General features: G+C 56.9%; 1 protein-coding gene across 1 annotated transcript in view; it reads left to right on the plus strand.

Moving 5' to 3' along the window:
• DSCAML1 (DS cell adhesion molecule like 1) overlaps positions 1-18390 on the plus strand; it is a 113927-nt gene extending 95537 nt beyond the window's left edge. The window contains exons 12-33 of the mRNA XM_055819441.1: positions 1287-1486; positions 2155-2251; positions 2349-2477; positions 2905-3072; positions 3258-3328; positions 4246-4486; positions 5545-5691; positions 5774-5929; positions 7026-7165; positions 8692-8845; positions 9082-9199; positions 9303-9466; positions 9757-9855; positions 11884-12072; positions 12163-12450; positions 12540-12695; positions 12830-12860; positions 13174-13292; positions 13709-13861; positions 14089-14283; positions 14730-15041; positions 17510-18390. Of these exons, the coding sequence (XP_055675416.1) occupies positions 1287-1486; positions 2155-2251; positions 2349-2477; positions 2905-3072; positions 3258-3328; positions 4246-4486; positions 5545-5691; positions 5774-5929; positions 7026-7165; positions 8692-8845; positions 9082-9199; positions 9303-9466; positions 9757-9855; positions 11884-12072; positions 12163-12450; positions 12540-12695; positions 12830-12860; positions 13174-13292; positions 13709-13861; positions 14089-14283; positions 14730-15041; positions 17510-17958 (3776 nt within the window). The 3' untranslated portion in view covers positions 17959-18390. The remainder of the gene's footprint in view (positions 1-1286; positions 1487-2154; positions 2252-2348; positions 2478-2904; positions 3073-3257; positions 3329-4245; positions 4487-5544; positions 5692-5773; positions 5930-7025; positions 7166-8691; positions 8846-9081; positions 9200-9302; positions 9467-9756; positions 9856-11883; positions 12073-12162; positions 12451-12539; positions 12696-12829; positions 12861-13173; positions 13293-13708; positions 13862-14088; positions 14284-14729; positions 15042-17509) is intronic.
• Positions 18391-25932: the final 7542 nt, after the last annotated feature.

A 25932-nucleotide genomic window follows, 5' to 3' on the forward strand; every position in this document is an offset into this window, starting at 1 on the left:
CCGAGCGCTGCCTGGGCATCCCTGCTCTTTGCCATCCCCATGCCGGCTTGTGGGCTCCTCAGGAGCCAGCGGGTGCCAGGACACTGCTCTGTCCCAGCCATGCAGGCACCTGCCCTGCACCCTGCAAATACGGGCGGCTCAGGAGGAAAGGTTTCCTTAGCTGTTAATTGAATTACATTGCCACAGAAAGCCGAGAAGTCGTAGCTCATTAGAGCCTCTTGTGTCCCATTATAACAGTGTGTGTTGCCTTTGCGGATTGTCATTATCATATATTACTGCGGGACTCAGCAGTGCTGTTTGTTTATGCATTACATTTTTTTTTGCTGCTTACCCAGGCTGCCCTCGCCCCCCCAGCCCGTTTTTCCTGCACGGTGCACGCCACGGCCAGCCCGGTGGCATCAGGGCAGCACGAGGGCTTGGCTCTTGGAGCAGTGATGCTGCCAGGGATGGAGCCGGCCAGGGCTCTTACAGCTATCGCTCGCAGCAAGGAGAAGCGCTTCGGCAGAAGCTGCTGCAGCGCACAGGGACGGGCAGGAGGAGAATGAACCTGGCATCGGCTGGCGTGTTGGCTTTCCCCGCAGTAGTGCTGCTGCCGGGCCAGTGGCCCAGGCGCCTGGACAGCTTCGTGCCAAGGCTGTGGGTGCTTACCAGCAGCGAGAGGGACTCACTGCGCTGTCCCAAGGGCCGTCCCGGACTGTGCTGCAGCCGCTGCTCGGGCAGCACCGTGATGCACCCATGCTGGATGCTGCAGCCCGGTCAGGCAGTCAGTGTGGCATGGGGACTCCCCACCACCCTCATTTGCCTATTGGGGTGGCTATGAAAAAAAACTATCTCTGGCATCTGCAATGCAAAGGCAGCCTTGCTGATATGAAATCGCACTCTATATTCTGCCCAGGTTTATACGAGTGAATTATGCAAATCTGTGATGGAAAACATTCTTCCTCTCATCCTCGGGAGTGTAAAACCTTAGTCAATAATTCATACCCGCACGTCTCAGACTGGAGGCTTTCTCTTCATTATAGTGTGTGCTTGGTTATTTGTCTTTCACGTTTTATTGTCTACCCCGGTGTAATGCTATGCATTATAAAATTTATCTGCTTCATTATTTTATGATCCTGAGCCGTATAATGCAGCGAGACGATTCTGCTTCAGGCTGCGTGGCCTCTTGGTGAGACCTGCATCCGCCGCCTCCCCGGTGGGATCTGCAGGCTGTGCCAGGGCCGGGCAGCCGTGGGTGGCACCCAGCCATCCCCTGGGCACATCGGTGACCCCCTGCCTCCCCACAGTCCCGGCCATGATCACCTCCCACCCCAACACCACCATCGCCATCAAAGGGCAGACCAAGGAGCTGAACTGCACTGCTCGGGGTGAGCGGCCCATCATCATCCGCTGGGAGAAGGGTGACACTGTCATCGACCCCGACCGCAACATGCGCTATGCCATCACCACCAAGGACAATGGTGACGAGGTCATCTCCACCCTCAAGGTGAGGGGTAGGGGCCTTGCACTCACTCAGGCTGCCCGGTGTTTTGCTTGGGTGATGGAGGGTGGCACGGGGTTGCCCAGGGAGGGTGCTGGTGGTCCCCGGCGGGTGTTGCGGAGGCTGGTGCTGTGGCTGGGCTGCCAAGGTGGCAACAGAGAGAGCAGCAGGGAGGGATGCTAGACAACCCACTGGAGGGATCATGTCTCCAAACAGCAGCACCATGCACTGGGTGCGTCTACCCCGGCCTCAGTGCGCTGCAGTGCAGCCAGGAGAAGCACCTGGCCAGCGCCTGGACTTTTACAACCGCCGTAACAGTTAGTGTTGTCCTGGGCCCACGCGAGGAGCTGGGCTTCCGATTTTATTTACATCAATTAAAAACCAGCCACTGTCTGCTTGCTGTGACAAGACTTTGCATTAAGTCTCAGCTGCTTGTATGATGGGCTTTGGTGGTGAAGGTGTTCTGCAACACCAGGAATGTCTCAAAGAACAAATATTGTGTGCAGATCTGAGCCAGGGCACAGGGGGTTTGGAGGGTGACCTGCCTCCCCAGGCACAGCTCCTTCTGGGGCCAGTGCTGGGACCAGGCAGCGCTATGGGGGGAAGGCAGGGGCACAGTGCTCAGGGTAGCTCAGCCTGAACTGGCTCCTCTTCTCTCCCTGAAATCTTTGTAGCTGAAACCAGCCGACCGTGGGGACTCAGTCTTCTTCTCCTGTCATGCCATCAACTCCTACGGCGAGGACAGAGGCTTGATCCAGCTCACTGTCCAAGGTACTTGTTCCCCAGGGTGCAAAGCCTTGCTGTCAAGGTCCTGCTCCCAGGGGAGCTTCTTTTCCTGTCATTTCTAACCTGCCCCTGTGTCCCCAAGAGCCCCCTGACCCACCGGAGCTGGAGATCCGTGAGGTGAAAGCCCGGAGCATGAATTTGAGATGGACACAGCGGTTTGATGGCAACAGCATCATCACCGGGTTCGATATCGAGTACAAGAACAAGTCGGGTAGGTGATGGCCGCTCTCCCCCACCCGTGATGCCGCAGCGGGGCTGGGGGCTGCGCTGCAGCTGCAGTGTCCTGGGGTTGGGCTGCATGGGCAGGTGCGGAGCTGCCCTGCCGCTGCCTCCAAGGGAATATTCTGCATCCTGGTTCCTTTGATGAAGAAAGGAGAGAGCGTCATTAATGAAATATGTTAATTTCTTTTGGATGGGAGCATTTGAAAGGGAATATTAAAAGAGATGACATCTGCAAAAAGCCAAACCCAGACTGCACAACAGCGAGGAGGGGGGAGGTGTCACCTCTGCGGGGGCTAAGGACAAAAGCCAGAGGTGCTTGGGGTCTTCACCTGCCTGAGCATGGCCCCCTTGGTGCTGTGGACCCTGGGATGGGATTCAGATGCTGACCCTCCTGCTTCACTCTGCTGCTTTTCCAGATTCCTGGGATTTTAAGCAGTCTACGCGCAACATCTCCCCGACCATCAACCAGGCGAACATTGTGGACCTCCACCCGGCTTCTGTGTACAGCATCCGCATGTACTCCTTCAACAAGATCGGGCGCAGCGAGCCGAGCAAGGAGCTCACCATCAGCACGGAGGAAGCAGGTGCCGCTCCTGGCTCATGGCACGGGCACTGGGGCCGGCGGCCAGGGGTGGCCACGGGCAGCACGGGGGCTGTAGCCTGGAGCGAAGCTGACTGTGGCAGAGTTCCCTTAAAGCTGAGTGTTTTCCTGAGGAAGTCCTTTCCCTGGTGCTTCTCAACATGCTCTTTTGGGTCCGTTTCTCTGCAGCTCCCGATGGGCCTCCGATGGATGTCACCTTGCAGCCGATGACGTCCCAGAGCATACAGGTCACTTGGAAGGTGAGTGGGGCCGGGGCGGTGCGTGACGTTCCCCTGGTCACAGGGGCTTGGGCAGCACCAAACGCCATTCCAAGCCTCTGCGGTGACAGCTTGTCCTGGGACCCAGCATTTCGTCAGTGGTACAAGGGCCAGGAAGAATTTCCCGGGTGAAATGGGAACCTGAAGGCTGGGCATGCAGCTCAGCTGCATTATGTGGGGTCCTTACTAATCATGTTTTATAACAAGCTCGTTATCTCATAGGATGTCCGTGGGGGGCCATGGGAGAGAGAGGATATATATGTAGAAACTGAGACACTGGGTTGCAAAGTGTTTGAGGAAAGATCAATAAAACTTAGAATCGGATTTATTTTTCCAAAGGTGCATAATGAAAAATAAAATTGATTATAAAGTTAGGACTTCGGAATGAACCGGTAAGTCAATAAATTTATGGTTCCAGCTTCCCCCCCCCCTCCCCTTAAGCACTGAAAAACAGATTAATGGAAAGTAAGATTCACTTGAAAGATAAGTCACTTTGTTTTAAGAGTATTTCAGTAAGATGGATCACCCTGGCTTTGTAACATAAATTTGCAATCAACCCTATTGATTTTTTAATGCTTCAGAGAAATATTGTTAAGATTGATCTCAACCTGGCCTTGCACATTTTTAAGGCTGTCAAACTTGGGGCTTTTCCCTCCTCCTGTTGAGCTGCTCCACTTAGGGAGCGGTGCTGGCTGGGCATGTCCCCCTTTCTGATAGCCTCCAAGGATCAGCTGGACTTCTTTTATCAATATTCTGCCATGTGCATGAACTTAAAAGCATTGAGAAAAGCCACTGGGGAGAGATGGTTGGGGCACGGGAGCCCTGTGAGCCTCCCGGGAGGTGCTTGCTGGGCAGTGTAGCCCTGCGTGACGCTGGGTCTTGCACCCCTCATTCCTCAGGCCCCAAAGAAGGAGCTGCAGAATGGGGTGATCCGTGGCTACCAGATCGGGTACCGGGAGAACAGCCCGGGCAGCAACGGGCAGTACAGCATTGTGGAGATGAAAGCCACGGGAGACAGCGAGGTCTACACACTGGACAACCTGAAGAAGTTTGCCCAGTATGGGGTGGTGGTGCAGGCGTTCAACCGTGCGGGGACGGGACCGTCGTCCAGCGAGATCAATGCCACCACACTGGAGGATGGTAAGGCTGTCCCCATCCCCAGGCCCCAGTGCCAGGTCCCACCTGGGGGACTCCCAACCCTTCCACCCTCAGTGCTCCCTGCCCCATTCTGAGCAGACGTCAGGCACTTGCTGCCCCCCCCCCCCCGCCCCCAGCAGCGTTTTGCTCTTGGCTGCGTGGATGTGCGTGCATGCTCGCGGCTGCCCTGGGGAGGAGTTGTGAGCATGAGGATGCCAGGACACCCATGGCACCAGGTTTCTGTCGCAATTAGCCACCTGTCAAGGTGGATTTGGACATTGCCATAGTGCCGGGGGGTTTCCATCCAGGAGAGATCACTGGTTGCCTCAGTCATTTTAAAAACAATGAGAAAAAAGTTTTGCAGTGCATTTGCTCAGCAGTTTTTCATACTTAATTAAGGCTCTCGTTAGCCTGTCAAACCATGATCATTTCCTGGCTACATTAGCACTCCTCCTGGGGTATTCAAGGGCCCCTGTTTTAGCAATAGTGTCTTTTCCATAATTATATTACCTTCATTTTGTTCAAACGGACTATCTATATTAGTTTATTATACTCTGTCCCTAATTACATGGTGCTTATATTTTTGCACCTAAGTAATATGAAACAATAATCGTTTTCAAAGAGGATCGTTACAGTGATGTATTATCATTTAAATGCTCATAAAAATTAGAGTTACCTCTTACGGGGCAATGGGATCTAATTACCTCACATCCAGCCAGCTCTCCCGCTCTCCCCTTACTGGGAAGTGCAGCATGTCCCGGTGGCCTCCCTGTCCCCATCAGTATGGGCGTTGCACCTGCCTCAGGGGGTGCAGGAGGAACAAAACGGGGTGTCGGAGGCAGACCGCTGCATGTGCCCAGCCCCAGTGCCCTGTGCCAGGCAGGACCAGTTCCAGAGGCCTGAGCAGCAGGGGGAGAGGGGCAGCAGCATGGTGGGGTCCCATGCAGGTGCAGTCAGGGTGCTGACCCCTGGGACATGGCTCCTTCAGCCTTGCATCCGCCGGGCACGTGTCGCCTCTCCATCCTGCTGCTGATTGTTCTCTCCATCCATCCCCTCCTCAGTTCCCAGCCAACCCCCTGAGAATGTGCGGGCCATCTCCATCACGTCAGATGTGGCCGTCATCTCCTGGTCGGAGCCCCCACGCAGCACCCTCAATGGGGTGCTCAAGGGATACCGGGTCATCTTCTGGTCCCTCTACATGGACGGAGGCAAGTGCTGGTGGAGAGTGGGTGGCGCGAGGGACCCAGGTGGGTGACGGTGTGGAGTTGATGGGGCACCATCTCCCCACAGAGTGGGGCGAGATGCAGAACATCACGACCACACGGGAGCGAGTGGAGCTGCGGGGCATGGAGAAGTTCACAAACTACAGCGTGCAGGTGCTGGCGTACACCCAGGCAGGCGACGGCGTCCGCAGCAGTGTGCTCTACATCCAGACCAAGGAGGACAGTAAGTGGCACTGCCCAGGAGAGTAGGTGCATGTGGGCGCACTCTCTTCTTACCCTGGCTGATAAACCCTGGCAACGTGTGTTAATTAGAAGGAGATGGAGCACTGAGCAGTAGCTGTTAGCAATGAATAAATAAAGGTAGCTGTGCAGCCCCTGGAGCAGGCAATCATGGCCAGGCAGGACTTCTCCTTTCTTTTTATTTTTTCCCTGCTTGGTCTGCCAAACCTGAGGTCAGATCCCACGCCCGTGTGTGCCCAGAGTCGCACGTGGCGGGGAAGGGAGGAAGGCAGCCAGCGCTGCCCTGCTGCGGCTGCATGGTCCTCAGCTGCTGCTCTGGGGCAGGACCTGAGCCCACCTGCAGGCAGCCCCAGCCCGCTGGGGTCTTGCTGCTGTCACTTGGTGTTGCAACACGCTGCAGCTGGCTGACACTGGGAGACAGGAGCATTTGCTCATGCCACAGCGCGTTGTGTTGCTGCACTGGCAAGGGATGGGCTGGATTGGCTGGGGAGGTGCAGGGGACACCCCCCACCCCCCCCCACCCCCACCCCACCCCGTGTACAGCCATGGGCAGGGTATTTCCCTTTGTCTTTTTTTCCTTTTCCTTAAGTGTGGTTATTTAAATATTTACACCCCTGCCTGCCCTACTTTAATGCTATTAAGTCAGTAGCAGAGCATCTCCTGGGCCGTGGGCTGGTGTTGCTGCCTGCCTGTCCCGGGAAGTGCCAGCTGCTGGGGTGGCAGGCGCAACCGGGCAGGGTAAGGCTGAGCCACTCTGGCAGATTAAGGAGATGGCCATTAAAAGCCAATCACAGTTTCCAAACCAGAGCCTTAGCTGCAATTAACCCTCTTGCCCCTGGCTTGGCAGGGAAAGGAGCCACCCGTGGAGAGGTGTCCCACCGGTGGCGGGGGTGACCACTCACCAGCAGACCCGTCCCTGCCTCCATCTGCCCGATGCTGGTGGAGCAACACCGTTGCAGCTTCTCCCCAGCACGTGGGTGGCACACCAGTCCTGCAGCAGGGTGCTGCTGCCTCGCTGAGCTGGCCAGAGACCTCGGAGACCTCCCGGTGCCGGCTCTATCACACTCTCCCTCCTTCAGTTCCAGGTCCCCCAGCTGGCATCAAGGCTGTCCCGTCTTCTGCCAGCAGCGTGGTGGTGTCCTGGCTGCCTCCGGCCAAGCCCAACGGCATCATTCGGAAGTACACCATCTTCTGCTCCAGCCCCGGCTCAGGGCAGCCGGTACGGGATGGGGACAGGGCAAGGCTGGGGAATGGGCCGGGTGTGCCGGAGGAATGCTGTGCTGGCGAGCGGGAGCGGGAGGGAAGGTGGATGCCAGCTGGCAGCAGCAGCAAAGGTCCCCTGGGCCAGGTCTGTGCACTGCAGAGTTGCCAGGGCACCCGTGGGCACCCTGCATGAGGGCATAGTCCCATCATCTCTCTCTCCCCTTCCTCTGGCATCTGCCCTGCTCAGCGCTTGCTCCAGGAGGGAAATACATCAGTAGCTGACCAAAAATGAAATAGAAATCAAACCTGGTCCCATCCCTCCTTCTTGAGGGAGAGGTTGATGGGAGGTCTGCAGACTAGTGCTTATCAAAAGCTCCTTCTCAAACTCATTTCACTATCTGAGCCTCTGGTTTCCAGGGCAACATAATCTTTTCATCAAAGCAACTGGTAAAACCGCTGGGATCCGATATTGTTTTCTTGGCATCTTGTCAAAACTGTCATTTGGGTAAAAAAAAAATAAATTATGTATACTGTACAATATTCATATAGGTTTCTGCTTGTGGGGCACATTTACAGCTGTGGGGCTCTCAAGAGCGCGCATTTGAAGACTGTGAATGCACAGATACTGGTGTGTAGTGGCGTGTTTGCACACATATATACCACATCCATCCCGTGCAGCAGGGATCGTTGAGCCCCTGCCCCCTCTGCGGTGCCAGCGTGGCAGGGCAGCCCTGGCAGGGTGGCCGGTGCCGTGCTCCCCACGGGGCATGCTTGGGGCTGGGTGGCTTTGGCCCCAGTGCAATGGAGACGGGTGCCCACACCTGCACCCAGCCTTGCTGCGAGCCAGCCCTCTCCCAGGGGCTGCCCGTGGGGCTGGGGGCAGTTGCTGCAGGCGATGGAGGATGTGAGCCCACGTGGGGTTTTGGGGACCACCTGGCTGCTTGCTGCAATAGCAGAGGGGTCTTGGCAGCCCGGCCAGGGTTTGCCTCTGTGCCTGGACCCGCTGCATCTCGGCGGGCGGCCGGGGAAGCGTCCTTTCCCGAGAACAAATCGTGCCGTCGCAGCCATCTGTTCCTTGGGCTCCGGCTCGGGCTCCCTGGAGAAATTACGACACCAGCCGGTTTACACCGGCATTGAGAAGCACCGAGCAGAGCTGAATCGCTGGGGAGAAAACCCACGGCACCTCGAGGAGGTGGTTGTGGGCCCTCAGAGAACGAAGGGAGCTCCCCAGGGATGGCTCCTGGCGGAGGGCCAGGTGGGGTGACAGGGACCTGCGGACCTTCTTTGCCAGCTGGCCAGGGGTGGGAGTGAGGGCACAAGCCAGCTGGCCATGGGATGGTAGGGATGCTCTGGGATGGGGATGCCCAGGGACAGGCAGCTGGCCCAGAGGTGACTTTTCTTTGCTGAAAGCTCAGGTGCTGCTCCAGCCTCTGTTTTGCCTGGGCTGGTGGCAGTGCTTCTGCTGCTGTGGTGCCCGAGCTGAGGGCAATGAGGGTGAGAGTCTCATGGAGGCTGCACCTTCTCCAATCTCACTCTCCACAGGCCCCCAGCGAGTATGAGACCAGCCCTGACCAGCTCTTCTACCGCATCGCCCACCTGAACCGCGGGCAGCAGTACATGCTGTGGGTGGCCGCCGTCACCTCCGCTGGCCGTGGCAACATCAGCGAGAAAGTCACCATCGAGCCTGCTGGGAAAGGTACGGCAGGGACCACCGGCTTGCGGCGGAACGCACACCCCGGCTGTGCTGTCCCCTCCCTAGGGTTGCTCTGGCTGCTCTGTATCAGCCCGCAGCAAGGGACAGCTGGGGTGACTTGTGCCTGAGGCAGAGGGGGGGACAGCACGGACAGCCTCAGCTCTCCTTACACATCGGGGAGGAGGGGAGGTCCACACATGGGGCCTACCCGCTGGGCTGACCTCCTCCTTGCCCCCAAGCCCCTGCCAAGATCATCTCCTTTGGAGGCACCGTCACCACCCCATGGATGAAGGACGTGAGGCTGCCATGCAACTCAGTTGGGGAGCCGGTCCCTGCCATCAAGTGGACCAAGGACAGGTACTGAGGGGGGCTGCCAGCTGTGCTGCAGCCCGGACCAGTGCTGGCTGCATCGCCCTTGCGGTGTCACACACGGCTGATGTGCCCTCTCGTCTCCCGGCAGCGAGGACTCTGCCATCCCTGTGACCGTGGATGGCCATCGCCTGATCCAGGCCAATGGCACGCTGGTGCTGCGCTCGGTGAAAGCGGAGGACTCTGGCTACTACACCTGCACCGCCACCAACACCTGGGGCTTCGACACCATCATCGTCAACCTGCTGGTGCAAGGTGAGGGGCGCTGGCGGGAGGTGGCCTGTGCGCTCCCGTGTCTGTGTCTGGGAGCGTGTGCCCTGCATGGACACACTCCGTCTCACAGACGGCGCGGCGAGCCTGCGCTCTTGCTTGTCCACTGCTCTCGGTGGGGCGAAGCACCCCAGGGTCTTTCCTGGGCAAGGGGCTCTTGCTGGCCCAGCGCTGCGCGGCAGGTCTTGTTGGTGTTTCCCCTTTTGGGGGCCGTAATTCAGGGCACTTTCAGCCGGTGCGTGTGAGATGCTCACAAGCTTTTCCCTCCTCCCTAGTGCCCCCAGACCAGCCCCGCTTGACCGTCTCCAAGACCTCAGCATCATCCATCACGCTAGCCTGGATCCCTGGGGACAACGGGGGCAGCTCCATCCGAGGTACGGCTGCTGAGAGCGATGGGGCTGGCACCAGCACCACAGCACCCATCTCCATCCCTGAACTGTGGGTGCCTCTGGTCCCAGCACTGGGGGACGAGGCTCATGGTGTGTGTCTGCGTGCACAGCATGCAGTGGTGTGCCTGAACGTTTGTCTCCGTGCCTCAGTTTCCCCCTCTCTGAAATACCTCAGAAATACTCCAGAGTAAAGCTGATGCCTCTGAGCTCGTAGGAGGGCTGCCAGTCCTAATGAAGGGGCTCATAAGGTGGTTTGGACAAGATGCAGGGATTGAAGTAGCTAACAAAGGACATGTCATTAATCGCTCAGGTGCTGGTGGCCAGGGCCAGCCCTGTGGCTGGTCCGTGTCTCCTGCATTGATGGACTCTGAACCTGACAGGGCAGGATTTTTCCCCCATCCCCCATCATCCCCCATCCCTGGCAGGCTGAGGGGCTTCAGGAGGGCTCCAGGAGCACCACTGCCTTCCAGAGCCTCCTTTCTGCTCTGATTCATCTCAGGAATTAGACATTGAAACAGCTGCACGCAGAGGGGGGGAGTGGGGAGTGAGGAAGGAGACCTCGCTTACAATTAATTAAAAGCATGAAAGTAATTACAAGCAAATCTCCCCAGCCAGCAGCCTTTCACTCCAGCGGACTCTGTTGATAAATTTGGTTATAATTGGATTAGAAATATTAAAAACATGCTGCATGTACAAAATAAATAAATAACCGGTGGCAGGCACCAGGGTGCCAGGCTTCGTGGGCAGTGTGGGGGTGCCGGGGCTGGCTTCGACATGGCCAGGAAGGCATGTGCCTGTGGGAAGGTCCTGGCATCCCCATCCCCCTGCTGCAGGGAAGCTTTCACACCAGGCAGGTGCAAGAGGCATCCCCTCCCTCAGCCCTGCTCTGCCTGAGCTGGAGCTGGGTGCTCACAGAGCAGTGCCACGAGGACCACGTGTGCCTTTGCGTGGGTCCTTGGGCATCACCGCGCTGGCACTCGGCTGGCGTTGGCACCGGGAGTGGTCCTGCACGCTCTGCCTTACGTGGCTCGTGGCTCACGTGCAAAGGCAGAAAGCCTGTTTTCTCTGTTGTTTTGATTTGAGAATTGCCAAATAACCTGCAAAAAAGAACCAAATCTATCAATGTGCCATGAAAGTTTGGGATTGTAGTCAAAAAGGTCAGGACAGGCAGAGCAGCAGAGATGTGCTGCCTTGGGGGGCACCGATGTACTCGGCAGCGTATCGCTCGCCCAAAGCTCCGATTGTGTGCCTGCCCCTCCCCGGGAAACCCTGGTGATCCGTCTTCAGGTGTCTTGTGACAGTGGTGTAACAGGTTTGATCATCTAGGACACGGTGTGCTTCGTAATATTCTTAATGAAGGGAGAAGAGGCGGCAGCATGCAATGACAGAAGCAACTTCCTAGCGGCTTCCCAAGGGAGCTAGTTAATTCTGGCTTTCCCTTTATAGCCTCGCACCAATCAATCATGTTTCGTGTTCCTGTGTGCAGCCGAGCGATGGGGGCCGTGCTGGTGGCACTGGAGGCAGGCGATGCGCAGACAGGGGAGCAGGTGGGGAGTGGGTCATGGGGGAGCACCCAGGGGGCTCTGGTAGAGCTCTCGGGAGGGGGCTAGCTGCTGGGGGTGCCTGTGCACCTCTTGCCTGGGCCTGTGTGGTAGGCAGAGCAGGCAGACGAGTCAACCTCTATTCAGGGAGTGTGGAGGGTCCAGAGGGCAGCAGCTCACCCCTGCTGATGGGTTTGTGCTAGCTAACCCACGTCAGCAGCGTGAGAGCAGAGGGCTGCCTTTCCATCACCATCACATGTGTGCAGTTGGGCGAGAGTCGGTGTGTAACAGGTGCCCTGGCACTGCCAGGCTGCATCGGGCTTGGCCACGGGATGTCCCCAAGGGGGTGCAGGGTACTGGGCAGGCTCTGCGTGCCAGCAGTAACCACTTCTTCCGCCATGCCCGGCTGTTGCTTGCCACTCCCTGGCAGCCCACGTGCCCAGAGGTGACTGCCCTGTCCTTGCTCCCACAGGCTTCGTGCTCCAGTACTCAGTGGACAACAGTGAGGAGTGGAAGGACGTGTTCATCAGCTCTTCCGAGCGCTCCTTCAAGCTGGAGAGCCTCAAGTGCGGCACCTGGTACAAGGTGAAGCTGGCAGCCAAGAACAGTGTGGGGGCCGGCCGTATCAGTGAGATCATCGAAGCCAAGACCCACGGCAGAGGTGAGCCTGCCCCACAATGTCCCTGCCCTGCAGGCGGGCACTTGCGGTCCCCTCTGTACAGCAGCCCTCCTGATGGCTCCTCTCCCGCAGAGCCTTCCTTCAGCAAGGACCAGCACCTCTTCACCCACATCAACTCCACGCACGCCAGGCTCAACCTACAGGGCTGGAGCAGCGGGGGCTGCCCCATCACTGCCATCGTCCTGGAGTACCGGCCCAAGGGCAACTGGGTCTGGCAGAGCCTCCGCACCAACAGCTCCGGCGAGGTGTTCCTGACGGAGCTGCGCGAGGCCACGTGGTACGAGCTCCGCATGAAGGCTTGCAACAGTGCCGGCTGCGGCAACGAGACCATGCAGTTCGCCACGCTGGACTACGATGGCAGTGAGTGGGGGGACAAGGATGGGGCCACACCGCCGAAGTGGGGGGCTCCCGGCAGTGCTGACCACCCACGCACCCGTGCTCTGCCCTAGGCACCATCCCCCCTATCAAGTCTGCCCAAGGGGAGGGTGATGATGTGAAGAAGCTGTTCACCATCGCCTGCCCCGTCATCCTGGCCACGCTGGGAGTGGCCCTGCTCTTCATCATCCGCAAGAAGAGGAAGGAGAAGCGGCTGAAGAGACTTCGAGGTGAGATGGGGCTCAGAGAGCACAGCACACGGGACTGGACCACGGAGCTGTGCCTTTCCTGGAGCAGCTCATGACGCCCTAAAGAGCTCTCTCAAAAAAAAATTTTATTGTTGTTGTTTGTGTCTCTTGCACAGATGCCAAGAGCTTGGCTGAAATGCTGATCAGGTGGGTCTCTGAGCTGCGGGTGGTGGGCGGTGGGTGGGGAATGCTGGCTGGCGGGGGTGATCCTAGATGCTTTTAAGCTCAGGTTCAGCCCTGATGACTTGTCTCAGACCTGTGAAGGTTGTGTTGGCCACTGTAGCACGGCAGCCTGGTGCTTCTGCCTGCTGGAGGGTCCTGTCACCCACACTGGAGCTCACCTGGGGGACAGCTGAGCCCCGGGTGGGCTGGCTGGTGGCAAGCCCCAGCCCCTGCCAGGCTTGAGCCGCTGAGGCTCTCTCCGGTAATCGCCGGGTCTGCGTCCCCTCTTACCTCACAGCAAGAATAACCGCAGCTTTGACACGCCGGTGAAGGGTCCCCCGCAGGGCCCCCGACTGCACATAGACATCCCTCGGGTCCAGCTCCTCATCGAGGACAAGGAAGGCATCAAACAGCTGGGTAAGCACCGCGCCCTCCCTGCAGCGTGGAGCCCCAACCCTGGCCACGGCAGCACCTGCCCGGGGACGGGACATGGGCTGGCATCCTGCCTGGCCCCAAGAAGCCTGTGGTGTCCCCAGGATATCCCCTTCCTACCCCATGGCAAGGCAGGGCGGGTCCTGCTCCCCTTGCGCCATTGCTGGCTGTGCTGGCAGCACCCGCAGCAGTGTCCCCGGCCAGGCTCTGCCTCGCTGGGTGTTGCTGTCGCACCGTTGCCCTGCCTGCAGAACCGCCAGGCAAGTCCCCATCCACGTGTGCCCCTGTGCCCCGGTGGGGAAGCCCGGGGACCCTGCGGCAGCACTAAGCGTGGGCTACCTGGTGCCTGCAGCGAGCTCCTGGCTAGAGAAAGTGGTCTGAGCTGCAGGTTCTTCCTGCAGGGGATGACAAAGCCACGATCCCGGTGACCGACACGGAGTTCAGTCAGGCAGTGAACCCCCAGAGCTTTTGCACAGGCGTCTCACTGCATCACCCGGCGCTGATCCAGAACACGGGGCCCCTCATCGACATGTCGGACATCCGCCCCGGCACCAGTGAGTGGCTGCGCATGTGGGGCTGGGGTGGTTTGCTGGGATCAGCGCAGGGGCACCACGGCTGGTCCCCACGTGTTCCCTGCTGGAGGGGTGCTTCTGTCCCCCCACACGTAAAAGCAGCAGTTGGTAAGGGCAGGAGGAGCAGGCAGCACTCCAGGGAGGTGGGACAGCATCCTGCCCTGTTTCTGGAGTGACTTGCTGTGACTCTTGTCACCTTTGTGCCTTAGACCCCGTGTCAAGAAAGACTGTGAAGTCTGCACATGGCACCCGCAACCGGTACTCCAGCCAGTGGACCCTCACCAAGTGCCAGGCGTCCACCCCTGCACGGACCCTCACCTCTGACTGGAGGACAGTGGGCTCCCAGCACGGCATCACTGTCACCGAGAGCGACAGCTACAGTGCCAGCCTCTCTCAGGACACGGGTACGCCGCGGCTTGGGGAGGCAGCAGGGAATTTACCGTTAGTTCAAGGGACAGTGGAACCGTGACTTTCCCTGCAAGAGCCACTTGCTGTTGGCTAAAAGCAGCGGTGCCGAGATGTGTGCTCCGATTTGTAGTGTTTGATGATGTTGTACTAATTACACAGTTGCAGGTAACGGGCCCTTGGCTCTTGTGCCGGGTCTCGTGCTCTCTCCGAGTTGGGGGTGGGTGGGGGTGGCCCCTGCCCCGTGCTCCTGGCTCTGCTGGGAGTTTCTGAGCTCCGGGTTACTGGATGTGGCCGCTCTGGTGTGCGCTGGGAGCATGTGCCTGCAGGGCTCTGTGGTGGCTCCTCAGTGGGGACAGCCTGGGCGTTCCTATGGTGACATGATGTGGAAAACGGCATTCCCAGGGAAAATTCCCAGCTATGTGATTCATCCTTTTCTCCGCAGACAAGGGGCGGAACAGCATGGTGTCGACAGAGAGTGCCTCGTCTACCTACGAGGAGCTGGCACGTGCCTACGAGCACGCGAAGCTGGAGGAGCAGCTGCAGCACGCCAAGTTCGAGATCACCGAGTGCTTCATCTCCGACAGCTCCTCTGACCAGATGACCACGGGCACCACCGACAACGCCGACAGCATGACCTCCATGAGCACCCCCTCAGAGCCTGGCATCTGTCGCTTCACAGCCTCCCCCCCCAAACCCCAGGACAGCGAGCGGGGCAAGAGCGTGGCCGTGCCCATCCCGCACCGGGCCAGCAAGAGTACGTACGCCCGCGCTTTGGCTGTAGCTGTAGCTGTACGCTGCTGCTGCCGCTGCTGCTTTATTTTTGTTTTTTTCTCTCTTGGTACCTTTAATGAGAGAAGGGAGGAGAGGAGCGGGGAGAAGCAGCTCTCTCCAGCGCTTTGGAGGGGGAGCTCCCCGTGCTGTGGGTCCCCCCGGCATGGGTGCAGGGTGCCCCGGGGATGGGTGACAGCCAGAGGTGGTGCGGGGAGCCCCGCCAGCACACGCTGGGGTTGGGAAAAGATCCCCACAGAACCAAATGAAAACCAAACAGCGCCAGGGTTTTTCTCCTCATGTCTCTTCACCGTTTTTTTCTTCTCTTCACATTTTTCTTCTCACTTCTCTTCACACTGCTTGTTGCTCTTCCTCTCCTGACCGGTTCCCCCCGGCTCCCCTCCATTCGCAACAGTTCCCCCCTGACTCACCCCAGTTCCCCACCATTCGCCTCCATCCCCCTCCTGGTTCCCCTTGGTTCCCCTCCATTTGCCCCAGTTCCTCTCCGTTCGCCCCGGTTCCCCTCCATTCCCCCCAGTTCGCACCAGTTTGCCTCCATTCCCCCTGGTTCTCCCCGGTTCCCCTCAGTTTGCCCTGGTTCCCCTCCGTTCACCCCAGTTCTCCTCCATTCACCCCAGTTCACGCCAGTTCCACCCTGTTCACCTCCATTCCCCCTGGTTCTCCCCGGTTCACTCCCATTCCCACTGGTTCACCCCAGTTCTGCTCCATTCGCCTCCGTTCCCCCTGGTTCACCCCAGTTCCCCACCATTCACCTCCATTCCCCCCCTGCTTCACTTCCATTCACCTCCGTTCGCCCCCGTTCCTCCTGGTTTGCCTCCATTCCTGCTGCTTCCCCCCAGTTTGCCACCCTTCGCCCTGGTTCGCCTCTGTTCGCCCCAGTTCATCCCTGTTCCCCACAGTTCACCCTGGTTCCCCTCCCGGTTCACCTCCGTTCCCCCCCGGTTCCCCCTGGTTCGCCCCTCTTTGCCTCCATTCGCCCTGGTTCCCTGCCATTCGCCTTCATTACCCCCCTGGTTCCTCCCTGGTTTGCCTCTGTTCCCCCCCCCAGTTCGCCTCCATTCCTGCTGGTTCCCCCCGGTTCGCCTCCGTTCACCCCCATTCACCTCTGTTCACCCCTGTTTGCCCCCATTTGCCTTCGTTCTCCTCCCGGTTCCCCTCTGTCCCGCCCCCCCCGGCTTCTTCTCTTCATTGTTCTTTTCTTCAGTTTTCTCAGCTTATCTTCATATTACTTTGTGCCTTTTCACCTCTCCTCACATTTCTTTTCTGCACTTTTCCCCTCTCCTTTCCTCCCATTTAGCTTCCTGCCATTTTTTCCCCATTTAATTTTTTTTCTTACTATTTGCATTTCTCCCCCCCTCCCTTCCCCTCCCTGCGCAAGGCTGCGGTGTCCTGTCACGGGAGGCAGGGGAAGGAGTGCTCACGCCACAGGCAGTGCCTACGACCACTCAGGACCCGACTCTCAGCACCATTCAGTACCCTACACACATTATATCTAGAGATGCAATATATTATGCAGTGTAGCTAATACTCCTTTGAGAAGTACTATGAAAAAATAATACGTATACTGGATATGCATATCTTATTTTAACTATAAATTCTGTAATACGTATATTTAAAATGGATTTTCTATATATTAGTTTACATAATTTATATACTCAGTATCACATATTTGCACTAAAAGATTGCATTATACTGTAGGAGACGCTATAATGCTATTTAAAAAAGACAGCGTAATGCATTAGTGTAGTAATTTTTGTGTTACAGAACATATACAATTAAAAGCAATAGTGTTATATATGTTTTCCAATAAACTACATGTTTATACTTTTATGATATAATACATAACGCCAACATAAGACAATATAATGCAGTCTTATATATACATATATCCTTAAATTAAGATACACAACACAACATAGCATAATCTATTATTGTAGCACACTATAGTATAAAACACTGATGTGTACTGTATGTCAAATATTATACTGTGCTGGTGTAAACAGCCTGTTATACCATAATAGATGTTTTGAATGCAGTAGAAATACTTACACAAAATACATTACAGAAGAGAATGTGGTTGATATATACCACCATAGATACTACTGGTTTCTATCACACGCTAATGTTCTCAGATATAACACAATATAGCCTGCATACATAATACATATTGCACAGTGTTATTTATTACAGATGACATTATATGTAAAAGAATGAATGTTTTTAGAGTGTTGTACGGTATCGTTTTATTGCAGATACATTTAGCATTACACCCACATAACGTGTCCTGTCGAGTGTTACGGAAACACTGAATGTTGCGTTTTGCCGTGCTCTATACATTGCCTTGCTCAGAGCGTGCCGAGTTGCGGGCTGGTTGTATTGCATGTCCTATATACGATGCCCCAGCGCCTCACCCTGCTCTGCTTCCCTTTGCAGGTGACTACTGCAACCTGCCGCTCTATGTCAAGTCGGAAGCCTTCTTCCGCAAGCCCGACACCCACGAGCCCTGCCCCGTGGTGCCGCCGCGGGAAGCCTCCATCCGAAACCTCGCCCGGGCGTACCACGCGCAAGCCCGGCACATGACGCTGGAGCCCGGCAGCAAGCCCCTGGGCCTGCCTCCCCCCGCCTCCGCCGCAACCACCTTACCTCAACGGACTCTCCCCATGCCCGGCGCGACGAGCACCGCCGCTGCACCCGCCACCAGCGCCGCCCCGGCACCCCCCGCCACCGAGCCCGCTGCTGCTGCCACCGCCGAGGTGCGGGTGCCCACACACTCCAAAGTGGGGGGCTCCAGGGACTCACTCCTAGAAATGAGCACATCAGGTGTAGGCAGGTCTCAAAAACAGGGTGCTGGAGCCTACTCCAAGTCCTACACGCTGGTGTAGGGTGGCAAGCGGAGAGACCACCCGCGACGGACACTGCTCGTTTCCCTGCACCATTTATATTTAATTAACAAACTTGTACATAATGAACTCTTTTGTATAAATGAAGCTATTTTCTTCTTCTCCGAACAGAAAAAGAAACCAGGGCACAAAGAATTTGATGTTACAGATTTAAAAATATAATATATATGTAAACATATATATATATATATTTCACATCATTTTGAAAGGGGCACAAGGAAAGACTCAGCGACTTTTGTTTTTTTTCCCTGATCTTGTCGGTGGTTTTAAAAAGGAACGTCTCAAAAGACATTGCATGCTATTTTACTGTTCTGAAAACAGCAGGAGTTGCTTCAATTTGCAAATGCTTATGTGTTAATACCTTTTTCTATGAAAAAAAACCCAGCGCTGTGTGCAATAAAGGTTATGTTTATATGTGGGCGTTTGTTAAGTGAGCAGGGCAGTAGCTGGGCCAGGATGTCACAGGAGGATGGAGAGGGACAGCCCAGACACATCCAGGCAGTCAAACACATGCTGCCGAAGCCCAGGGGCACGCGGTGCCGAGCCGTGCCCGCTTTCCCGCCGAGCTGTGCCAACCGGCAGAGCCCCGGGACAGGAGGAGGGGAAGGGATGGGAGCAGGGTCCTGGGATGGGTACCACTGAGCAGGATGCCCCAGCAACTGCTGGGCTGTGCCACAGCACCCACGCCCCAGGTAAGTGGTACTTATTCCCACCGTGCCAAAGTGCTGGAAAGTGCTGGCTAGCTGCAGCTCAGGATGAGCCACTGTGCAGGACAGTCACCAGAGGGGTGACCGGCTGCACAGACCCGGCACGGCGTGGCATTGCTCCAGGAGCGCAGGGGAAGGGCAGTGCAGCTCCAGGATCGTGCGTGAATCCCGCAACGCACAGCGACTGGCTCGCAGGAAGGCTCTTGCTCCCCAGCGCAGCGCAGCACTGCACTGCGCTGCACGGGCGCAGGAGGTGAAGCACAGCACCGTTGTCCTCAGTCACAGCTGAGCACGATGAGTGGCGGTGCAGCAGCAAAGCACAGCACAGCACAGCGAAGCCCAGTGAATCCAGCACATGAATCATGGCGTCGCTGCCTCCCATCGTGGTGAATCATGACACAGGACAGCACAACAGTGCACAGCTCCCACAGGACAGCGCCGCGCAGCTCCACCACATCACAGCACAATGTGGTAAAGCCCAGGGAAGCAGGGCATGGCTCCCCACCTTGCTTTGTTCTTACTTTCCTCTTGGCTTTTACCACCAGCCATAGCAATTAACCACCAAAGAAATGCCAGTTACACCTTCCCCTTTTGTACGTGCACACCTGACAGTGAAAGCAAGAGCAGCTAAAGCCAAGGCAGGCGGCCCAGGGCTGGTAACCTGCCTTACCTGTTCCGCTACCCCAGGAAGACAAAAATAGCTAATGCTGTTACTAACAGTTTAGTTACCCAGAGCAGAACTTTGCCTTCCAGAGGAGTCTAATTGCACTTTCATACAGGCTGGTGGGAAGGCATCAGGGACCGTGCCTGATGCCACAACGCCAGTGCTAATATTTCCCACTTGTGATTTTGCACCAAACCCCGTATCAACACCTTACTTCCCTGTAAAGCTTTCCTTGGGGACAGACAGTTTATAGATAGGGTTTGGTTCCCCTTCTAGGACGTTGCAATTCCTCTGCCTGAACTGCTGCTTGTGCTGCTCTGCCTCTGCCAGCCATTTCCCCCACACTTGGAACGAGGATCTGGGTTACTGCCCTGCATCCGGAGCCTCTGGTTTTGATGTGCTGAGAATTCAAGTCAAGAGGAATCAGCCAGCCTCCAACTCCATGCATGAAACAGGGCTAGGCTGCTGCTGCAGCATGCATGCTGCGTTTGGTTTGGGATTCAGCTTTAAGAAACAAACCAAAGATCTGTTCTGAATAGCATTTACTTCTACGCATGACATTTCTTACTCACTCAATTGTAACAGCTTTTTGGAGAAAAAAAAAATGGTAAGTTTCCAATTTAGCATGCAAGGAGCGCATGGATTTTGTACGGCTTTTGTAGACGGAACATGAGCAAAGGCAACTGAACACTGAAGATCACGCTGCGCAGCTCTGACCGGGTCCCTCGGAACCACACAGCGCTGGCTTGGCTCACCTTTAATGCAAGTCATCCAGGGAAGATGCTGAGGGGCCAGAGAGGCTGGGGGACGGGCAGCAGCAGCTCAGCCTTTCGCATCATCCACAGCATCCCGGGCCCCTCGCTGGGCTGCAACCCCCTCACCACCCCGGGGGATCTGTGGCTCCCCACAGCAGCGCCTGCACATTGCAGCCCATGTCACCTCATCCAGAAATCAGCTCTGTCTCACGCAGGTTAACGTTCGCCTTTGAGTGAAACCCCTCCTGCCCCTCTGTCTTTCCCCAACATCAGTGGAAAGTGCTGCCAAGCAAACTAGCACCTCAAGTGTTTTTCCAATGATTTCCAGAACAGCTCAGTGCACATTAGACTTCAAAAGCTTTACGTGGTACAGGTTTTAAAGACAGCCAAGTGCCTACCCCCATCTCAGAGCAATGTCACAGCTCGGCAGCCATGCAGCACCACTGAAATGCCAATCCCAGACTTTAAATAGAAGAGGCAAGAAAAGGCAAGCGTGTTCTCAGCCATGAGAGTAAGTGGATTAGCAAGATAAGAAGAAGAACAGATTACCACAGATTAATACCTCTTTATTGTAATTGGCTAGTATGGATTTCCTTCTACATCTTAGCAAGAATTCTTCACCCTCCCTTCCCCAGCAGTTCCAAACCCTGGCCTCGCATCATTTAACACAGTCCAAATTTCCAGCACCCAACCATAAGACCCCAGCACCCCCTGCTCCCAGCGAGCCCCCTGCCCTTGCAGCAGCAGCGGCTCTCCCAACATTGCTGCACACAGTAACAAACCGGGAGCCGAAGGACAAGCCACACTAACCAAACTCTGGATTTTTGAGCTTGGCGGGGGTGGGTGCGTGTGAGTGTGTTGACCATTTCCCATTGAAGGCAGAGAGCTAGTTTGGGTTTACCAGCTTTACCAGCTGCCTTGCACAGCGCTCCAGCAAACCCCCAGACACCACGTTACATGCCACACACGCAGCTCCTGGCACAGCCAGCTCTGGCTGCCCGCAGCAGAGCCTGGCAGCTGGCACCACCACAGTGACAGACCACACCACCACCAGCCCTGCTCTCCAGACGTGCCTCCAGAAAGCGACGAGCAGCCGGAGATGCCAACCGCAACCAGGAGGCAGTAACTGAGCACGAGCAGAAGCCAGACACAGAACACCAGCGCTGAGAAGCTGAAGATCAGTAGGGGCAGCTGGGGATGGAGCCCTTGGGAGAAGGGCTGCGGATATTTGTGGCCAAAGAGGACAGAAAGGGCTCAGGGGCTCAGCCCAGGAGCTCCACATGGAAAGCCCAGCATCAGACCCAGCAAGGCGGCAGCGGAGACCACGCTCAGAGCAGCGCCGATGGCAGCCAGCAGCTCCGCCGTGCCCCGCTCCATCCCACAGAGCAGCCACCGTGGGACAGCACACAGCACCCTCCCCACCGGCACCGCACACCCCCCTGCCCACAGCAGCCCTCCTGCTTCTCTGCCGGTCCACAGATCGGCGCTTTCATACTCCCTCTCAACTCTGCACCCTCCAAAAGCCAGCGCTCGGAAACGGGCGTTAAAACCCAGGACAATCCCAAGGTCCTGTCCCTGCCAGGCCGGGAATAGGGCTCTGTCGGGCTTTGCTGGACCACAAGACCAGGACAGGGGTTTGGGTTTTTTGCTAACCCAAGTGCCAGAGGTAGCAGAGGGCTGTCTCAGGAAGGAGCCCCACTCGGCAGAGAGCGGGTTCAGCCTCAGCACATGCGGCCACAGGAGACCAAGTCCCACCCCATCCCTGCTCTGAAACCGGGGCATCCCAGGCAGTTCTCCCCAAGAAAAATAAGATCAGCTCATGGTCAGCACACAGCTTGGCTCAGCTCCTGCCCCGGGCCAGCTCCGGGGCACCGTGCTCGGCAGCTCCGCGAGCCAGCTGCCTGGAGCAGGGGACAAAGACAGTTGTTCCACCCCGGCTCCAGCAGCAGAGTGGAGTGGAGGTGGAGGCACAGGGGAGGGTTATTGCTGGGCAAAACAAGCCCCACCTGGGCAGCAACTGGGCAGCCACAGCTGCTACCAGCAGTGGGGGGCCCACTCCCACCGACACAGCTGATGGGTCTTAAACTACACAGCCCTGGCTGCTGCTGCCAAGGACAGGCTTGTCAACGCTGCGTCACTCCCTGGATGCTGAGGTCCCCTTGCCAGCTGTACCCTGCCCCACAAGGCAATGCTGTCTGGGGAAGGACTGACCAGGAAAGAGATCTCACCCTGAGCAGCGAGCAACACAAACAGCAGAGCATCTACAGCTGTGCACGCACCAGAAGCTACAGGGAGCAGGTTCACGGTCACCACGGCCGCAAATCCCTCTGGGGTACAGAACAGATAAAAAGGAGGGACGGTACAGGGCACAGGTGGCTGACACATCTACTTCTTCTCCTGCTTCTGCTGCTGGTATCTCCTGAAGTGGGTCTGGATGGTGACGGCCGCCTTCTCGGAAGGATCGCTTAAGAACTTGCTCTGGCTGATGGCATCAGGGGTCACGCTGCCTGGGGTGACAACAGAGCATTGCAGTGAGCACCAGTGGTGCCAGGGGCCCTGAACAGGCTCCACTGAGCAGGGCAGGGCTCTGGCACCACACACACCTCCTCCCCCAGGGTCAGACTGGCCTCCTCAGACCCCGGCTCTCCCCAGAGCACCCACGGACAGGAGGGCTGCCCTCCGCTATGGAGGTGAAAGAGGCTGGAGAGTCCACAGCACGAAACCACCACGCCACCAGCTCCCAGGGAGCATCTCCAGAGCAGAAGGATATGGAGCAGGGAACAGGAGGCAAAGAAAAGCCCAGCCTCCCTGGCAGCGCTAAGCCCTCTATTTACACAGCTTTACTCCCCAAAGACCTCAGCTTCCCCACGTTTAATCACCGAGTATGATGCTCACTTACTTCCACACACACAAATAAGATTAGAAAAAAAAGCCTGGCACTGTACAGCAATAAAGCTCTCACACTGACAAATGGGAGCCCTCCCCACCTCATGCTTAATGTGACATTAGGGAAGTATTGTGAAATTCAACAGGAATTGAATCAAAGGCGCTCAGCAGTGCTCCTTTAAGCCGGCGTGTCACTGCTAAGCACCCCCCGAGCAGCCATCAGAAATCCTGGTGCCAGATGCCGCTGTATAAACTCACCACTGTCACCTGAACCCATTTTTATTCACATCCTAAAAGAAATCGCAAAGTAAGAAGATAAATAAAAGGAGTCCTCCTTGGGAATCGGCTCCCCCCTGCCCTGCTTAACAAGATACATTGTCAGCTGTGAATCCTGCCCACCATCTAAGAGGCTGGGGAGCCACCGGCTCGTGCACCTGTGTATGTTTGCAGGAGGGAGCCCCTCGCCCTGTGGGCTGCCAGGAGCTCTGCAAGAAACGCAGCTGCTGAAGGAGCCCATCAGTGGCACCCCACCGCTGCGCCAAGGCAAGCGCCGCTGTCACCCCAGGCAGCCCTGGGGACCTTCACCCACTCACAGGGCAGCGAGACCCCCCAAAACAGCGACCAGGCTGGCTAAAGTGGCCCATCTGCTGTGGAAGAACGGCCGAGCTCAGCACCCTGCCCAGCCCCACGCTGCCAGAGCATCGTTCCACCTGCCTTTATCTGATTGCCACCCCAGCTGCTCTGAGAATAGAAGTGCTCCAAATCCTCTTTGCTAAGTGCTTGACTTCAGCAAAGGGGGAGAGTCTCAGAGACAAGAGCAAGGAGGAGGAGGAGGAAAGGGGGGAGAATTCGGGGTGGTTTTGCCAGTCCAAGAAGAGGAAGAGGGGCAGCTCTGGGGGACACTGACCCATGTGCTTCAGTGGGGCAGGTTTCATGGCATGAAGGAGGCAGGATTTGCGCACACACACACTGTTGTAAATTCAGCCAGTACTGTAGGTTTTAACAAACATCTCACCAGCCTGTCCATAGCCACGTGCCCTCCACAGGGAAGAGGACTGACTGAACACACACTACAGCCAGCAAGCCATAGGCTGGAGAGAGCTGTCCGAGAGGGCTTCCCTCCCACAAAGCTGACTTCCCAAAAATCTGTCTCTGTGACTTTAGTAAGGGCTATTTTGGAAGAGGAAAGAGGCCAAGAAGGGTGCAGGTACTGCAATGCCTGCTCTTCTCTTGCATCCCATGGTCACAACCATAAGTTTCCCCTACTACTTGGGCACTGCTGTCTCCCTGCCTGCTCTGTACTCACCTTTCTCTCCAGAAATTGAGTAGATGCTGTTGTGCCGAGAGCTTCTGCCTCTCTAGAAAGGTAGAGAACAAAAATGCAACAGAGTTAGTTACAGCTCAGGCAGAGGCAGCGATAACAGTCCCTTTTGGGGCACCTGCGAAGCTCTGAAAGGGACAGGGTGAGCCTCACCAAGCTTTCCACAAGCCGTTCCCTTTGGGAAACTTGCAAACACACTGTTGTTCCCTTAAAGAGCACTACAGAGCACTGCTTAATTAATCTGCATTTGTCAAAAGTCATCCAAGGAGAAGCAGAAGAGAGCTTTGTGTCAGAACTCGGATCTGCGAGCTGTGCTGGTAGCACCCTAGGACGTACATTGGCACAGGCCAGCCTCGCCAGATCTGCATTTCAAATCAGCACAGAACCACACTTGCTGGGTTCGTTTCCTCGACTCCAGTCTCTACACCACGAAACCGCAGCACCTGGGATGCCAGGTCTGCTAGAGGATATTTTCATTCCTAAAAATAAGCTGGGAAATGTGGGAAAGCTATTTGTACAGAAATTCAGGCTTGTCCTGCCTCCTGGCATTACCCTACTTTCTCTCTTTCAAGGGAAAGAGAAAAATCTCTCCCCCTTGCCCAAGCCTTCTGCTCCGAGCAGCCTGTTGGGTTAGCAGATGCCTGCTGCTCCTTCTGCACCAGGCACTGCCGCCCCCCAGGCGGGTGCCTTGGCTGACTGCGGGCGAAGCAGCCGGCCCTCACCTCGCTGTCCCGGCTGGTGCGGCGGCTCTGTGTCACACACTGGATCTGCCAGGGCAGGGGCTGGTACACCAGGTACGGCAGGGGCTCTTCACGGAACAGGCTGGTCCCGAGCTGGACACAGAAAGGGTTGGTAACAGGCAAGGGGAAAGGAGAGAAGCAGAAGAGCTGCTGCTCCTCCACGTGCATCACCGGTGAGCACAGCCACGGTGATGCTCAGCACCGCACTGCTGAGTGATTCTCGTCAGGAGGTGGTGGGGCTGCAGAGCTCGGGGGTAGCGCCAAGGCCACGTGGCTCTGCATGAAGTATGGGTGGCCCAGACCCCCTGTGCAGCGTGGCCTGGTTGCAGGAGGCACAGAAGACCGTTCCCACCAGGGCAAGCAGAGACCTCAGCCTCCTCTCCCTGCCCCGAGGTATTATTTCTGGGGACAGAAAACTGCAGAGGGCAGGAGCTGGTCTGGAGACTGCAGGAGAGGCAGGAGGCAGGGCTCAGCGCCTTGATGCTGGGACAGTCACTCCCTGCCGCTGCATCCCATGTCAGGCAGCAGGGCCAAGGCACGCTGCTGCGCAGCGCTGTGGGACCCCTGGGCACCCGCCCTGGGGAAGGGGCTGCGGCAGCTGGAGGCATGGTCAGCAGGACCAGGAACTACTGCCTGTCCTCAGAGTCAGCCAGGCTGGGGATGCGGCCCATGGCCCCCCAGCAGACATTTCCACTTCCCCCAGCAGAGAACAGCCCTAGACGGGGAGGGTGGGGGCTTCCCACAGCGCTCCAGGACTCGATATGCCCATTTGCAGCATTTGCTTGCCAGACTGGGAAGCCCAAGCACCTGCACTTTCTTCCTGCATGCACAGCCACAACAGGGAACCGCACTCTACACAGCTGCCGATACACTGGCTGCTGCG

Source organism: Falco peregrinus, chromosome 15, assembly GCF_023634155.1.
Source record: "Falco peregrinus isolate bFalPer1 chromosome 15, bFalPer1.pri, whole genome shotgun sequence".
NCBI lineage: Eukaryota > Metazoa > Chordata > Aves > Falconiformes > Falconidae > Falco > Falco peregrinus.